At 39.0% G+C, this 18,307-nt stretch overlaps 1 protein-coding gene across 3 annotated transcripts in view; it reads left to right on the forward strand.

The window, feature by feature from the left end:
• The first annotated feature begins 920 nt into the window (after window positions 1-920).
• Window positions 921-18,307, forward strand: part of LOC129765111 (serine/threonine-protein phosphatase alpha-2 isoform) — a 30,158-nt gene continuing 12,771 nt past the window's right edge. For 2 of the 3 annotated variants that reach the window (XM_055764988.1, XM_055764987.1), the window contains exons 1-4: window positions 921-1,286; window positions 1,537-1,668; window positions 9,744-9,960; window positions 10,377-10,662. In XM_055764988.1, the coding sequence (XP_055620963.1) occupies window positions 1,232-1,286; window positions 1,537-1,668; window positions 9,744-9,960; window positions 10,377-10,662 (690 nt within the window). In that variant the 5' untranslated portion in view covers window positions 921-1,231. The remainder of the gene's footprint in view (window positions 1,287-1,536; window positions 1,669-9,743; window positions 9,961-10,376; window positions 10,663-18,307) is intronic. The other variant, XM_055764986.1, reaches the window with a different exon arrangement.

The raw sequence follows: 18,307 nt of genomic DNA on the forward strand, positions 1-18,307 counted from the left end.
TAATTGCTCCACAAATACAACGCCAAGATACACTCATGAAGGATGCTGTACCTGCAAGAGTGATAATATAAATGACATTGATATGCCTTTCTTCTGGAATATTGTTCAGATTGTTGTCGATATTTTTTAGAATCTCGAAAGCATCCATAGCTAAGATAATTCCGGAAGTATGTGATGCTTTAAATGATAGTCTAGAAGACTTTTTAAAATTTTATTCACACGCGTCAAAAATTAAAATAATGAATGAAAATGTACTTTTTTAAATCGAATATGTATTCTGTTTCTTAGAACCTTACTTTTTTTCGCAAGTTGTGAGTGAATTTTGAATGAAAATTGTGCCTGATAATGATTCTATATTAGACATTCTCCAGAAAACTATCTCAAAAAGAAAGCGTGCCCCGCCAGCGTGCAAAACAGAATAACAATGATTTCGTTAAGAAACTATGAGGGTTTTATTTGTTTTTCCAATAATTTTCAAGTCTATAAATATCTTCGCATATTTTCAAATATCTTAAAAATAGAGACATTTCTTTACATTTGGCATCCCTGATTCGAACGCTAAATTCTGTTTTTGACGTTTTGAAGCATGCGAGTGCGAGTAAATTCAAAAAACTTTGAAGTAGCTCGCACGCCGGATCACACATGACAATAACTGGCATGATGTGTTCACACGGTGTGAGTAGCTGCACTGCAGTAACTGACTAGACCGACTCGTATGCTTGCTCGCACCGTCTGAACCCGGCTTTAAGGATATACTTCTAGGCGCCTCGGTTGAATTATTTGAATATATCGCCTGGCATCCCTGTGGCATAAATACTTTGGTGTGTTTAACCGTTCTATTACTACATTGCAGATTGTCAGAATGACCGAAAACATATCGAGTTTTGGTTTTCGGTCAACGCTTTGTGCTTGACGTCTTTTGCTTCTTTTCGCACTTTATAAGTCCGCGTTGCTGTGTGCTGTGTGGTGGTAGTAATATTTTCGTCATTTTCCGTAACGTGAGAAATCCACGATTTTCTCAGATTTTCATATCGACGGTCCATTACGAGCAACGGTAAATGACGGAATTAATTTGATTGCACGTAGACTTTAGTCTCTGAACAACAGTGGCGCTCGTGTAATTTGTGAGCCTTCGCAAAACAAGATCAAGAAGGTAAAAAAAGAAGAAATAACGGAAGAAGAGCTAGTGTGAGGGAAGTGCGAGAGCAATAAAGGAGTGAATTTCTACAAAATGTCGGACCCAGACGCATTAAACATCGATCATCTGATTGCTATGCTTTTGGAAGGTAAAATTAATCATACTCAGATTCTTTTCCGCAAAAAAATGAATCTTCGTTATATTGGGAAATGCTGGCTGAAACAGAATGAGTATAGTTTTGGACAACGCCCGTACATAACAATATTACGAAAGTGTCGGCACTGTTTCAGGAAATTTAAAGATGCCTCCATCAGATTTGTGAAAGAAAAAAGGATGAAATACAAGGAAAATCTGAAGCAGACACTGATCGCAGATATTTTGCATTTTCCCTTTTACAGTTCGCGGTGCACGACCTGGAAAAAATGTTCAATTGTCGGAAGGTGAAATTCGCGGCCTGTGTTTAAAATCTCGAGAAATTTTCCTTTCTCAGCCAATTCTGCTAGAATTGGAAGCGCCATTGAAAATTTGCGGTATGTATGATGATAGCTGGTACTATATTTTGAGAGACATGAACTTGATTGAGTTTTGTGTGTGCGTTTACGCGAAGAAAAAAAGACTGCTTATTGATGGTGTATAAAAACGATGACGAATGATTACTATGATGATAATCAGTGCAGGAGCATATCATACGTGTGCGTAATCATTGGCACTGTTGTTACTGTTTTCATGTTCAGCTCAGTGTAGTCAGCGATATTTTAACTGTAGAGTAGTTCCAAATGATTAAGATTCTGTTTTATTTATTTTTTTAATCGCGCACCTAGTGACCTTCCAAAACACATACATCAAAAGGAGCTTCGTATGATGGTGCATTTAAAAATATATATATATGAACGGAATGAGATGGATGTTATTTTTTAGTTTGTTTTGAGACCACAAACTCCTCAAATAGACGTCACATCATTTTAAACGTAACATAGCGATGTGATGGCAAATGGTCAGAATTTTGGGTTTGTAATATGTTAACCTTTTTAAGTAGTTAATAGAAATGAAACAAATTTCCAATGTTGAATTTTTTAAGTATATATTTGTTTCTATTATTCCCATTTCGAATACAATAAGAAAGATCAATTGCAAATAACTAGAAGATTATCAATTATTTTATTACGAGACAAAATGCTTCCTGTAAACAATCGCCTTCAATGATAAGCAGTTATTTTTTTTTGTCTCAGAAATATTGTAAGGTAAATGATTTTATTTTGTCCACTTTTTTGAATGCTTCAATTCAACGCACCTCTGTCAAATCAGGTATTCGAATGTTTCAAAACATATAAATAAAACTGTCTTTTTCGCATTACAGCAGTTTTCTAGTATATTTTTACGGATTCACATGTTTAAAAGGATTATAAAATCCACCTTCTATTGGTGTCAATGCGCTCCTCATTTGAGCTAACTTTCAATCAATCACCAGATGATTATTTGGTACGTATTCAGACCGTTTCTGAATTATAAAACTTACAAATATTGTAAACATAATGCTTGTACACCATTTGTATCAGATTTACATAGTTCAACCATGTAATTAATGCATTTAGATGACCTCAATTCTGATCATGAGTTGTCCGATTCGCTAATGTTGTTCTGTCCACATGCTTTCTATGGCAACCGCTTGAGGCGCTGCAGTTTGTTCATTGTGTCCTTCGCGCAAAGCAGAAATAAAGTTCTCTTTGTTGAGTGTGTTGAAGTAAGCACTTTTAAAATGTCCAAGCAATATTCTGAAGAAAGCCTAAATTATGAATGGATCAATATGATGACAGTAAACTCATAAATGCTACATCTACTTGAAAAATCGATTTTTTCATTAAAAAATGGTGATTTCTAAAACCGGACTAACCATGATCATTTTTTGGACAAACCATGATCATAATTTGTCTTTGAGGAAAATCGTTAAAAAACATATAAAACAGGAAGTGGGTTATATCTGTGGTATAACCCCAAGGGTGACGTAACACTATCGTTGATTTAGTGATCATTTGTTTTTAGTTTTATCAGAATCAATTTTGAATAAATAAATATTTGGGGGACTTCGAGAACGAGAGCATTACGTTGAAGGCACAATATTCAGCAAAAGAAGCAATCACACGAAAGTTCTATAATACATAATACATTGCTTGTATTGTGATATGATTTGTATTCCATTTCCAATAGTAAACTGACCAGACGTCAGTTTACTATTGGAAATTACGTTACGCGTTACGCGGGACAGTCCCGCATTTCAACAAAATGTCCCGCGTAAGATTACGTCCCGGGAAATGTCCCGCCTTTGGCAAGAGAAACGAAATTGCCCCGCGATATGTCACAATTTGATCATGTTGATTTTCATAAATGGATGAACCTAAAAAAAAACTTTTATTTGGCAGACTGTTCAAGAGCGCTTCTAATGGCGGGTTTACACTAGGGAGATCTATAGTTATAGATGGATTTATTCACCTGAAAATAGGTGTAAACGGGTGAGAATAAATATGATACACTTATTCGAGGTATATATAACTAGAATAAATTCAGCATATGTGAACGCTTGTGAATTTCTCACTGGTGAGAAATCACTAAAGTTGGATGCAGTTCTACTTCAGGTGAATAAATTCACCGAAAATATGAATATATTCATTATAGAAGTTCACGATAGTGTAAACAATTGATGCGATTTCTATAAATCTCATCATATTTCTTCACATGAATATATCCCTAGTCTAAACCCACCCTAATGCATCCAAAGATTGATACGTTGAGCTGGTTTCATCGCACCGATAGTGGGCTTTTTGTTTAGAGAGTATCAACTGGAAGCGGCAGCAACAAAATTGGAAAATGATTTTTATAAAAGTCCCCTATTGATCCGCAGGGACCAACGTGAGACAGACGAAGAGTTCATCTTTGTTCCCCTAGCTCGATCAGGGCTTAACGTTTTAAATAAGCCGGAAGAACTAGTGTATACTCGACAGGAAGAGGCAGGGTTGTTTGATGAAGTATCGTAAATGAAGCGCTGGGCGGTCTTACGGAAGTTGGCCGGAACCTCAACCATGGCCGAAGAAAAGATGATGTCGGCGTGTTCTTTTACCTTTTCATGGCTCTGGTGGTTGACCGTCTCTCCATTTTGGCCATTCGCCCAGAAGTTTTCTATCGGTCGCAGCTGGGGAATGTTGGGAAGGTTGGCGGTCTTCACGACAATGTTTATCTCCAGCCGATCCATCCTCCAGTGACATTTGGCATAATGGGTTGATCTCAAGTTCGGCATAAAGACCACATCACCTTCGCAACTCCCAGCAAGCACTTCGTACTATATATCTCCCCGTTCACCATATGACTCGAAAGAAGAACGGCTTGGACATTCCCTTCACGCCTGTCAGAGAAGGACCTTCTTCGAGAACTTGATGTGGCTGATATATTCGACATCATCGCTTACCTGAGGAACGTAAAGAACCCGGTCCCCTGCCATTCGTTGAACTCTAGTATCAAGTACGTCTCGTCTTTCATTATGAGCACGAATAGAAGTTTTTCACCAGTGAAAAAGAAGTTTTCACTTCTTTCGCCGGAAAGAAGTTTTTCACCTCAAGTACCTCAAGCTACTCATTCTGGATTGCCTGCTGCTCAAATACGGCCGGTCTTGTCTGGCGCGTCCGCATAAAAATGTCCAATTGAAAAAAAATGATGTTATAAATACCATATCGGCTATATCTGGCGGACATAAAGTGCCTCAGAATGTCCAACTCCTTCACTGTGGGGTGGAGCTTGCAGTATGAAAAACTAATCAAGTTGCTTGACAGTGCTACATCTGCGGAAAAACAGCCTTGAATCATTTTTATTGTAGGCCTTATAAATGTAAGATTTAAGGAAAATTTGTTCCATTAAATTATCTTCCATCGCCATCCGAAATTGGTCTATTTTTTTGAATGCATGCACTAACACTAAAATCGATGAAAAATGAATTGGAATTCTCGGGTATTCCATTCGGTAATTTGAAGAAAATTGTAGAATTTGAATCGTGCTTGCCAGGTGTAAATGCTCTAATTGAGCGAGTGATTTTCAGGCGTAAACAAAATCTAAACCACCGAAAAATCACAACTGAGTGCCGATACTTAGAAAAGAAATAGAACAGATCAGTTCAGGCTCGCTAAACTATGGTTTATTTTGAACAATGATTGGATGGAATCTAGGTCCAATTATGACATTCCATACAGAGTGATCTAACATTCCCGCTCAGTATGGGATGAAGGTGGCCCCAACGTTCGTAATGGTTCAATCATGTTCTACACTGATGGGTCGAAAATGGGAATCAGAACAGGTGCTGGAGTGTATGGTCCGAAAACAAAAATCTCTGTGGCTATGGGAAACTGGCCAACAGTTTTTCAGGCAGAAATAGCTGCAACAATAGAATGTCTAAATGTCTGCCTCAAAAGAAAGTATAGACATGCTAACATCTGTATAGACATCTCTGACAGTCAAGCGGCACTTAAAGCTCTAAATGCCTTCAAGTGCTCCTCAAAAATTGTCTGGGAATGCATTTCCCATTTACGGCAATTAAATCAGATAAGTTCGGTACAATTGTACTGGATTCCTGGCCATTGCGGTATAGAGGGCAACGAGCGAGCAGATAAACTTGCCAGGAACGGCTCAAACTCACCATTCACTGGTCCAGAACCATTCTGTGGACTCTCCGATTGTGTGTTGAAAAGCGAGCTGAAATAATGGGAAGACCGGGAAGTGACAGCTAATTGGATGGCTGCAAAACTTAAACAGGGGAAAAAATTTATCACGCCGAGTATTAAAATTACTCGCCTTAATAAGGAAGACTTAAGCACATTCACTGTTAGCTATTCTGGAGCCCAAGGAAATTTGGTCTGCGTCGCCGATCAGGATTATAAATTTTATCAAACAGATTATTTCTGATTGGCCCCTATCACGCTATAGCTTTCAGTCTACTCCTTCATCAATAAGTAGTAGATAAGCTTGAAGTGTAGTATAAAAAAGGGGTATACCACAATAGTTCAAAATAATGGACGCAGTGGTTCACACCCAACAGGGGAAAAAATTGTTTATTTTAACATAACGTATATACATAGCGTTTCATTTTTTGTGTCCCGCGTTAGACCTCTGACCATCTGGTCACTTTATCCAATGGACAAAATATCTGTTGCATCAAATCAGTCTACATAATTTTTGCGTTCGCTCATCCTTTCTCACAACACCCATTTCTCTTTTGAGAAATTGTCTGGCAAACATCGTTTGCCAGTGCGCGTAGAGCGGGAATTTCTTTGTAAGATTCATTGCACCTCTAATAAATTGCCGAAAGACGTGGTCTTACGTTGATCGCACTTGATTGAAAAATCTCAAAACCAAATGTATTTGGTTGCAGTGTTATATGGATAGAAAACATTAAAATAAACTCTTTCGCTTGAATGTTTTTTCAATTCCCAGTTTATTTTAATGTTTTCTATATGGATAGAAAACATTAAAATAAACTCTTTCGCTTGAATGTTTTTTTCAATTCCCAGGGGAAGTGGCAGATTATTTTTCAGCAATCAGCAATCTTTCCGGAATTTTCTCGATGCTGAATGGTATCCAAACGAAGAGCTCCGCGCGTATATGTGTGTGTGGCGGCTGCTCCGATGTCTTCCCGGGGAACCGTTTGTGGCATCACTCTCCTCTTGATGGATTCCCTTCTGGCCTAAGGTTCACAAACAGGCTCTTGGTGACAGCGTGCTTCCACGCTTTCATGATAAACGAAGAGCTTCACCACAACAGCGACAACATGTCAACCAATCGCTTCCACGCTTTCATGATAAACGAAGAGCTTCACCACAACAGCGACAACATGACAACCAATCGCTGTTCAATTATAACTGAGTGGATTTCCGAGCGGCGCTCGCTTATATACCGATTGGTGATTTCAATAGCCTGCTTTGAAAGCAATTTCAAGGCTATTGAAACAAGTTTTTGGATCAAAAAGTAACAGATATATAACGCGTAAACATTTTATCTTTCGAATGAAGTGTTTATCATACCATTTCGTTCTTTCCTTTTCGAAACTTTGATTTTACACCCCGGTATAGAAATGAAAGACGTAGTCCTACGTCAAAAATAAAAACAAGAAAATTTATACCGTGAAAAGGGTTAGTACTTGGTCGTGTAACCATTGTTACGCCGGTTCGTCATGGATTCCACCAGTTTCTGGTGACCGGGAGCTCTAATCCTATCCCATAGTTGCTGCTTATTCTTCGACTTCTCCGTGTACATCGACCTTTTTACGATCTCCCATAGGCAGAGTTGCCAACCTTCCAGTTTTTCCTGTATATTGCCAGTTTTTTAGGCATGCCAGCAAAACAGCCAAAGGCGAAAAATCTTTTCATTTTATCGTCATTTGCAGGTTTTTTTTCTTCCCAAAATTATATTCTTTTCCTCCAGTGGTGAGAATCCTCCTCCGCTTCACTCACATCGAAGACCTTCATGACGATTCTCGTCTATCTATATATAGGGGAAGACGGACCACTTCCAGTTTTATAAGAAATGCTCAGTATATTGATAAATATGCTACGCAAAAAGCATTAATAGCATATTTTTGTCATTTCGAAACATCTTGCAACATCTGAGTGCACGAAATGTCAAAACTGTAAATAAAACAAAGTTTTCGTCCGTTGCGATTGCAAGTGATCTAATTTTCAAGGCAACCAAAATAAGGATTTTTCCAGCAAAAACTTTAGTTGCCAGTGTCCCAGTTCTTCAGTAGATTGTTCCGATTCGTCCTGCATAAAAAAATATGTAAAATGTGAAATAAAATGCGTGTAAAGTGCAAAATAATGCAAAAGGTGCTCTGGGGGGAAGACGGATCATTTTCGACGGGGTAAAAGCGCCATACGTCGTGATATTGAATGCTGCTGTTCAGTTCCACCAGTGGATTCGAAAGGACTTGTAGGAATGATGATAATTATCAGGGGAACAAGGGAAACCTTCAAAGATTTTATACGATATGTACACTGTGAAGGTTGGATGAATACTGAATATTTTATTTGACGATATTGAAAGACTTGACCAAGCCGGGTACAAGAGGTTTTGTTCCATAGGCTCTATTGTGTCCTGATGGCAGGTTGTGTTGTTCAGGGGATTTTCCATACCCCTTTCGGGCTGGGGATGCTCATTCGATGACGGGAACGTACAGAGTTTTTGGGGCCAGGGAAGTTTTTTATGATTGTTAGTGACCCCTTCCCCTCTCTAAGGGGAAGGTGGGGCTCCCATACAAATGAAACACAAATTTCTGCATTACTCGAGAACTTATCAAGCAAATGGGGCCAAATTTGGCATGAGGAGGTTTTAATGGACATTGAATGTTTCTATAGTGGTTCGATACACCCCCCTTTTAGGGGGCAAGGAATGGTGGATCGACACTCCTCTCCTTCTAAGAAAACTTTTGGAAAACTCTGAAGGTAAATGGGAAAATTCAGAAAATTGAATTTCCATATGTTCTACAATTACATCGTGACAAGCGTTGTTAGTCCATTCGATGTTCGCGCTAACGATATTGATCTAATTTGTCTCTCTTTTATCGATATTCAATTTGATCAGAAAAAAATATGTCAGTTTAGATAATGTTTATGTAGGTTCTGCTATCGAAATGTTGATCAATTAATATTCGTCCGTATGTAGAATTTCACACAACGCTGTAGCTGGTTTTAGGATCAATTCGATAAAGTTTTACATTCCACTCTGCAATCAAGCAATCAAGTTATAAAACGTTTTAATTTTCAATTTCATTGACTTCACTGTAAACGAACGCCAGGATACTTCTTTTGGGGTAAATTTTTAGCCCAGAAAGGTATGACATTAATTTTGCTTATCTCAAATTTACAAAAATCGTTTAGATTCTTCCAGCTTTTTTCCAGTTTTCTAGGACCCATGATCCATGATCTTATCTACCCAGTACGGTCGTTTCGCGGTCGTTTTCCTTAGGTGTTCAGTCGTTTCGGAACTTCTGCGGTCGTGGAGGGCATTAAACATGAAGGTTTTGAATTGTTCCAAGTACTCTGCGATTTCGCGTTGGTTGCTGCCTGCCTTGGACATTTCGCGAAAGACCATCCATTTTTCGTTGACTGCAACTAGAATTCGAGAATTAAAACCTCACATCATTCTTGTTTATATGATAAATACTTACCAGGATCCGAAAAACACAAAATACCATCGAAAAACAATAAATTTTCTTCAAAAATCGGTCGAAACAGCCGAAACGAGGAACTGCTTCTACAAACAAGTTCTGAAGAGTTGAATTTTATGAAGAAGAACAAGTAATTCTTTTAATTTTGTGTTTCATAAATCAGTTGTAGATACATCGAGAAGCAAAACCGCACATTCAACTCATGATAGTTCAGCGTTTCAATTTATCCCGCTCTGCGGAACAAGTTGAAACAATACATATGAAATCAAAAAATTTTGAAAAACAGATAAAAATTTAGTAATTTTGTGATATAAATTTAGATTGTTATAATACAATGTTATGACACTAAGTGATGCAATGTATCAATAATATATATTTCATTCATTCACTTTTTTTCTTTTATAACAGGTGACATTCACGGTCAGTATTATGATTTATTGCGTCTGTTCGAATATGGAGGCTTTCCCCCGGAATCAAATTACCTTTTCTTGGGCGATTACGTTGACAGAGGAAAACAATCGCTCGAAACCATATGTTTACTGCTCGCCTACAAAATTAAATACCCGGAGAATTTTTTCTTGCTAAGAGGAAACCATGAATGCGCGAGCATCAACAGAATATATGGGTAAGTATTGATTATATCCAGAACCAGACTATCGCCAATCACAACAACTATCCTCGTGGCGGGTGGTTAGATCACAAGTGACACCATTTTAAATTTGCTAGTGATAGTAGTGATGATAGAGCAAACAAATTGTTGTTGGTTCAACAGGGAATTGAATATTTTGTAGAAATCCACTTCCACTATAATTGCGCTTAAATCAAAACAAATTCTGCTGATAACCTTAATCAAAGTTCACCTTATAAATTACGATTGCAGTAGTTGTTCAGACACACTATTCGGTCACATGACTATTCCAGAAAGCAAATCGATACTCCCGCCATTCCGTTTGATTTATATGTTTACACACTAGTCAGCACTGTTCTGTGTTCACTGCTCTCACAACCCTTGTTCTTGTTACTTTGTTTTCACCTCGATAGGTTCTACGATGAATGTAAGCGGCGCTATAACATCAAGATGTGGAAAACATTCACTGATTGCTTCAACTGCTTACCGGTGGCGGCTATTGTGGATGAGAAAATATTTTGCTGCCACGGCGGGCTGAGTCCTGATTTACAATCAATGGAGCAGATTAGGCGCATTATGAGACCGACTGACGTTCCCGATCAGGGACTGCTTTGCGATCTTCTGTGGTCCGATCCCGATAAGGATACTAATGGTTACGGAGAGAACGATCGTGGTGTCAGTTTCACTTTCGGTGTTGATGTAAGTATTTCTATCGTGGTTGCTTTTGAAAGGGTTGCATTTATTGCGGAACATAGAATTTTAGTTACAAATCTAATAGGTCTTTGTGTTATCTGTAGTATATCAGTTAATGTTGATTTACAGGGGGAAATTGTCATTGTCATATCATGACAATTGACAGAAAAAATTATTCAAATGAAACTAATGACATTTGTCAAGGAAATTTATCTGGTTTTATTGACCTATTTCTGAATTTGAGATATCTAGCAATCACCGGAAACTTCCGAAATTCCGTGTAGTATGTTGAAGGATGTTCTTTTCCTGTCATTTTTGCCCTTTCGCTAGTATTTCATGCACTTTTGCGAGTATGCGAGTATGCATGGACTTGCGCGATGCACATGCACTTTATCTGCCTCCAACGCTGAGAAGCTTTATTTATACCCTTCTTCCTACACTATTCGTATCTATGTATTGCTGTTTAGCATCGTCAGGTATCAATTTAACCGTCGGGACATGTACCGATTAGAAATTTACCTTCAACTTGACGCGTAATCCATCACAGTCACCATCGAGGGATTTCTCCGGGGCTCTGGAAACCCTATCCCAACCAACACAAATTGAGCATAAACAGGGCTCGCGCTCAGGGGGCTCACGTATTGTTTACTGTCTGGAGTTGTATATGTTCAACATTTGATTGATTATTGAGATTTGATTATTCAACATTTGATGATTATCAATAGTAAACGAATTCGATCGAAGCTTCGTCTGGACTTATCATCTGATCACACACCAATACAAACAATAGACAAAATATAAGACATATATCTCCTCTAACATTCGTGATCTACCTCTGGATAATGAACATCATATCGAGGACGCAGTTAACCAGCTCAGTGTACTCATGAAGAATGCTGCGAAGATAGCTACCCCACATATGAAGGCTCAGAAACACAAAAAAATGTTTCCGCCTCCTTTATGTTGGAGCAGCAGTTGCAGAAAAGCGACGACTAGGAATTATCTGGCAAAACAAACGATCGCCAGAATCTAAAAACCAATTCAATATGGCACAACGTAAACTAAGAAAGCTATTACAAGACGAGAAAAATGAAAGATTCCATCATTACTTAACTGAATTGTTGCCAAATCAATATACTAATTACTCGCTATGCAAGGCGACTGAGAAACTAAAACAACCTCAGTCGCAGGTCCCGCCGTTTAGAATGCCCTCTTGGGATTGGGCCAGAAGTGACGATGAAGAAGCAGCAACATTTGCAAACCATCTTCAAAAGGTTTTCACTTCGAATCAATCGGGACCTAATCAAGAAACGCTCAAATTTTCTGGTGCTACAAACCAAAACAAGATGGAAATCAAACATCGGCTGGTGAGACATGTTGCAAAAATCATATCAATGTGAAAGATGAAATGTACGAACACTAGGGGTATATTTCTTCCGTATAAATAAATACGTCCACTCAGTTTAAGATACAAATCACAAGAGAGCGACTCCGGCCGACGTTTATTCATACGACCCAAACCGATCAACTCAACTTATCGTTCTCTTTCTCTCAATACACACATTTCGTTTAGTGCAACTCTGATAGGGTTCTAATCATTTTCCCGATCAGCACAATCCTTCCTCCTTTAGATTATACATTGGTAATACATTTCGAAACTAAAGGTACATCTAAATAAACAAATGAACACTGAACAAGCTATTATGATCGAGATATACAACCTCTACTTAAATAATTTAGAATTTCAAATATTCGACAATAAAATAAACTTTTCATTATTCTATATAATCAGCAATCGTAAATTCTCAATCATTCCTAAATTATTCGATAAATTCACATTTTTATTTTGTACTTAAGATTCCTCGAACTGCCAACACTGCTTTCATCCTCACATTATTCTTCCTGATCCTTCTGTAGCCTTCCCCAGGACCCAATGATAGCTCACGGTTGCATTCATCGCTACTGGGACGACTGTTGATTGTGGTTTTCCTAATCATCTTTTCTTTTCGATCGCGAATAACTTCGCGTTTCAATCGGGCTAGTTCTTGAAACATTCGGTTGTCTATACTCGATGTCCTTCTTGGCTGCGTTTTCTTCGTCTGGGAATCCCATGAATTCTTCCTCAAAGTCTACCGATTCTCTTTTCCTTTTTTCTCGTTGTATCGACACTTGGAATGTGGACCTAGACCGTCGCGGCTCCACAATCTTCAGTTGATTCCGGTGGGCATTGCAGTTGTGCCTGCCAAAAGAAATTTCAAAAACATTAGTTGAAACTCTTTTGACATATTTCGCATCCACCCATTTTTCAACAGCAAGCTTGTCATTATTTTTATACCAAATTCTATCCCCTAGCGTCAGATTGAGAAATGGATCATAAGAGGGCGTACTAATAAATTTTGAATTATTTTGCTTCCTTTCAGGTACATTTCTGCCTGAAGATTTTTCTAGATCGAGAGAATTTTTATAGCCTCGTCTAGGGTGTAAAAGGTCCACTAAACCCTTTGGCTTAAAGCTCAACAATTTCTCTGATGGAAACCTCACATCAGATACGGAACAAGTATTTCTATAATTAGCTAAAAAATAAGTAATTCGATCATCATCATCAAGTGATCTCGTCAAAGGATCCAAAAGAAATTTCTTTAGTACATCTTTCGCTACTCTTACCATCCGCTCCGCCTGCCCGTTGCTACTAGGGTTATACGGAGGACTTTTCAAAACTTTTATCCCCTGACGCTCCATGAAGGTAATAAAACGGCCCGAATTGAAAGGTGGACCCCCGTCTGTAACCAGTACATCTGGTAGTCCAAACCTAGCGAAGATGGATGTGAATGTCTTGAGAACCTTATTTGCATCCGTTCCCCTTCTCATTATTTCAACTTCAAGCCATTTCGTGAAACTATCTACGACTAACAAATAAGTTTTGGATTCGAAGAAAAAGAAATCAGCGTGGATGCGGCTACATGGACGCTTTGTCGGAATCCAAGATGTGCTACAAACTGGCTTAGGAATAACGGACATTTTTATACATGGTTCACAATGCTTAACAAATTGTTCTATGTCCTTGTTTAATTCAAACCAAAATATAGATCGTCGAGCCGTTTGTTTCATTTTCACAACGCCATTGTGGTTCGCATGAAGTAATTTCACAATATCGTTTCTAAGGGAAACCGGGATAAATACTCGATCTTGATATAGAATGCAACCTTCAATTACCTCCAGATCATAACGTAACGAAAATACGTAGTGCCATGCTTTATTTATTTTCACAGGCCAGCCTCTTTCTATGTATTCAATCACTTTTGAAGTAAAAAGGTCTTTTTTGCTTTCTTTTGCAATCAAAAAGTAGTCCAACGGGAAATCGTTAAAGAAATTTATACTTTTTATGCAGCCACTATCTAGTTTCTTGGGAACGCTGTCGTCCAGCGGAAACCTTGAGCAGAAATCTGCATTTCCCATTCTGGATGAAGGTCTGTAGTGTATGTCAAATTCATATATAGACATTTCCATTACATATCTTTGTAACCTTGTCACACATAGCTGATATTTACCATCTTTGCCAAAGATCCCCAAAAGAGGCTTGTGATCTGTATATATAGTAAACTTTTGACCGAAGAGATATTTGTGAAACTTTTTCACAGTGCATACAAGCGCCAATGCTTCTAAATGCAGAATGGGGTAAGTTTTTTGTGCGGTATTCAGAGAAAAGGACGCAAAGCTAATGGGCTTTTCTTTCCCATCGACAATATGTGCTATGACTCCCCCTAGTCCATAGCTACAAGCGTCAGATACGACAACAATAGGCTTAGCGGGATCGTAAAATTCAAGAAAGTTTGCATTTAGAAGGGCTGTTTTACTTTCCTTAAACGCTTTGTTCCGTCTGCTTGGAACTGTGGGGTGGACTGTATTTTTGTTATGTTGTTCCACTCATGGAGACAACGGGTGCGTGGCAGAAACCATCGTGTTCCTCACGCTTCATTTGACGGGTGGGAGCCCCTGTGGCTCCGCTCCGTGCTGTGAAAGGCCTAACATGTTGGGATGTGCTTTGGAAAGGGTTTGAGCAGTGCAGAATGAACACATGGTGTTTGAGTACTATTTACACTTTATTCATTATAATCATAATCACTGAATACTAATATATACACTTTATTTACACTTATGCGATTAATGTGCATGTGAATGCGCCATTATTCTCTTGCTGGTAGAATTGCACTTCTGTAGAAAATCTGCTGCTGATGTTATGGCTACTTTTGCAATAAGTTGTTACTCTTGCTATTTGCTCTGGATTTGCACTTGCATTTGCTACTTGCTCGACGGTTGAATAACGACTCCTGCTCGGTCGGGAAGCTATATTTGTGTGTAGTGTTGCACCCGAATAGAAAAAGGGGTGGGGACTTACGATTTAAGTTTTTCCCTTCTCTCTTTCTCTCTTCAGTGCGTTTGACGGACTGAACATACTCCGCCGCCGAAAGAAGTGGTGTCGTTGGGGTGCAAACTTGTATGCAGGGATTCAAATTCGAAACATGTCCAGACCTGTCCACGCTCGCGTTGCTTCACTCTCGTGGTTGCCATGAAGTCTGCCGTTTGCTGTTTAACTGCTGCGTTAGCCGTAAGCCTTTGGCGCTTTCGTGGTTCGGAGCCATCTCTCATTTGCATCGAAGTTTTGAGGCTAATATTATTCGTCGGTCTAACTGATTTCTCAAAGTTTCCTTCGACATTAACCTCGCAGGATCGAGGATCTTTTTGCTGGTTACAAAATTTCTGTATTCGTGTGGGTGAGGTTTGTATTTCTTTATCATGCTTCTCCTTTGTATTGATTGCTGCTGCTTTCTGATCATTCTCGACAACATCATCTTTTTGGTGTGCGTCGAGAAGTGTATGGGATTGCACAAACGCTGTTGTGTATGATGTGTTGGCTGCATCGTTATTCTGATTTGCTTCCGTTGTCGTAGACGCGCGATGCTCTCGTGGAAAGTTTAATTTTGCCTTCCTCTTCTCGCAAATATCTTGTCTTCCATCGATATTAGCAATGACACCTGGGAGTGGTTGGTGTAACACAATCGGCTGCTGGGTACTGTGAGACTGTGGTACGATGGATGCGCTTAAATTCTCCATGCACGTATGAAGATGGAAAACTACTTCCTCGTATAAATTTCGGAATGATGTTAACTGCTCGTCCTGAGCTCCATGTTCGGCTTTTGAGATTTTAGTAACTATCTCTTGGTGCCACTTCATGAAAGTGTTGTGGGCCCTTTCCACGTTGTTCCGATATACCTTGATATGTGCTGATGTGAGCTGGGTTTGCCCCATTCCTGCGATCTTGTCTTTGACTCTCGTGATCACGCGCAAAGCCATGTCGCGATTGAAGAACAACGAGTCAGTCTCCTCCATTTTAAAAATCTTCGACGTTGTCCTCTTAGTAGACATTTCACTTGATTGCACTTGTTTGGCACTTAGTTGTCCGAATGTTCGTTTGATCAATTTGCTTGATTTCGATTTGCTTACACCATGTTTCACTTGCACCACTCTGCACCCTTTTTGCTCGTACGTGAATGCAAAACCGATCCGCTCATGGGCGGTTTTTCTCCGGTCACCGATTCTATCCGGTTCGAAGGACCAAATGTTCCGTCTGCTTGGAACTGTGGGGTGGACTGTATTTTTGTTATGTTGTTCCACTCATGGAGACAACGGGTGCGTGGAAGAAACCCTCGTGTTCCTCACGCTTTATTTGACGGGTGGGAGCCCCTGTGGCTCCGCTCCGTGCTGTGAAAGGCCTAACATGTTGGGATGTTCTTTGGAAAGGGTTTGAGCAGTGCAGAATGAACACATGGTGCTTGAGTACTATTTACACTTTATTCATTATAATCATAATCACTGAATACTAATATATACACTTTATTTACACTTATGCGATTAATGTGCATGTGAATGCGCCATTATTCTCTTGCTGGTAGAATTGCACTTCTGTAGAAAATCTGCTGCTGATGTTATGGCTACTTTTGCAATAAGTTGTTACTCTTGCTATTTGCTCTGGATTTGCACTTGCACTTGCTACTTGCTCGACGGTTGAATAACGACTCCTGCTCGGTCGGGAAGCTATATTTGTGTGTAGTGTTGCACCCGAATAGAAAAAGGGGTGGGGACTTACGATTTAAGTTTTTCCCTTTTCTCTTTCTCTCTTCAGTGCGGACTGAACACGCTTGTTGACATTTATCGTTCCAAACAAATTTGGTATCTTTGCGTAATAAGGCATATAAACAACTTAATTTAGCTGACAAGTGTGGAACAAATCTTCCGTAGAAATTAATTAATCCTAAAAATGCTTTGAGTTCCGTAGTGTCTGTAGGAATCTTGGCTCTTTCAATAGTTAATAATTTCTCTGGAGATGGAAGAAGTCCTTCTTCTATGACTAAATGTCCAAGATAAGTTAGAGAATTGACAAAAAATTTGCATTTTTTGAAATTTACTTTCAAATTAGCTTTTTGCAATCTACCAAGTACCAGATACAAATTTGACAAACATTCCTCTTTGGTTTCTCCCGCAATCAGTACATCATCCAAATAACAACGGATATGCTTCAAATCTATTAAAATTTGGTCCATGACTTTTTGAAATATGGCCGCACTTGATGAAGCCCCCTGCGGTAGTCGATTATAAGTGTAAAGTCCCTTTATTGTATTGATTACAACAAATTTCTTTGATCGTTCTGATAATTTAAGCTGGGTGTACGCCCCCACCAGATCAAGGCAACAAAACCATTTGCAACCTGCTAATGACGCAAATATATCTTGTGCTAGCGGTAGCGGATATGTGTTGGGAATTATTTGTTTGTTAATTGAGACTTTACAATCTATCACAATTCTTATATCGTTATCTTTTTTAGGTACAATAACAATAGGGGACGCCCACTCACTAACCTGAATCGGTGAAATAATATTCTGTTTTTCAAGAGAATCCAGGTGCGCAACAACCTGTTCCCTCAATTTAAATGGCACGTCGTACGCTTTTCGAAATATGGGTCTATCCTCTTTTAAGACTAGGTCAGCCTCAAATCCTGTTATAGGATTAGAAAAATCACCGTCAAAAACATTGGGAAAACGAGATTTTATATCCGATTCTATGTTACCCGTGTCATGCTTTGGCTCTGAATTCTGTTTAACATCCTTGACTATTGTGTTGATGCCCAAGTTGTTCCCAAAGTTAGATCTCCAAGTAGGGTAGAAAATGTCCAACCAATTTCTGCCAAACAAAGGGGTAAACCGCCTGGAGCAGTCAAGATTAAGGTAACTTGATGTTGAACCTGATAAGCTACCACCTTCACCAATATTTCACCAAAAATAGATAGTTGCTGACCATCTACTACAACCAACCGACTGCTGCATTTCGAAGCCTCGATGTGATTGAAATATGTTCTGTACGTTGTCAGACTGATTACCGTGACCGCCGCACCGCAATCTATTTCCATATCTAGCGCAATCCCTTCTACCAACACATTCACGAGACATGGTTTGCTGAAACGAGTACTTCCTATCATCATGCAAAGATAGTCATCATCTTCATCCTCTGAATCCTTTATCTGCAAGCGTTTGAAATCATAGCTATTGATTTCAACCGGTGCTTCTTCCACGAAATTTACATTTCTACTATTATTCAA

Source organism: Toxorhynchites rutilus, chromosome 2, assembly GCF_029784135.1.
Source record: "Toxorhynchites rutilus septentrionalis strain SRP chromosome 2, ASM2978413v1, whole genome shotgun sequence".
NCBI classification, from domain to species: Eukaryota; Metazoa; Arthropoda; class Insecta; order Diptera; family Culicidae; genus Toxorhynchites; species Toxorhynchites rutilus.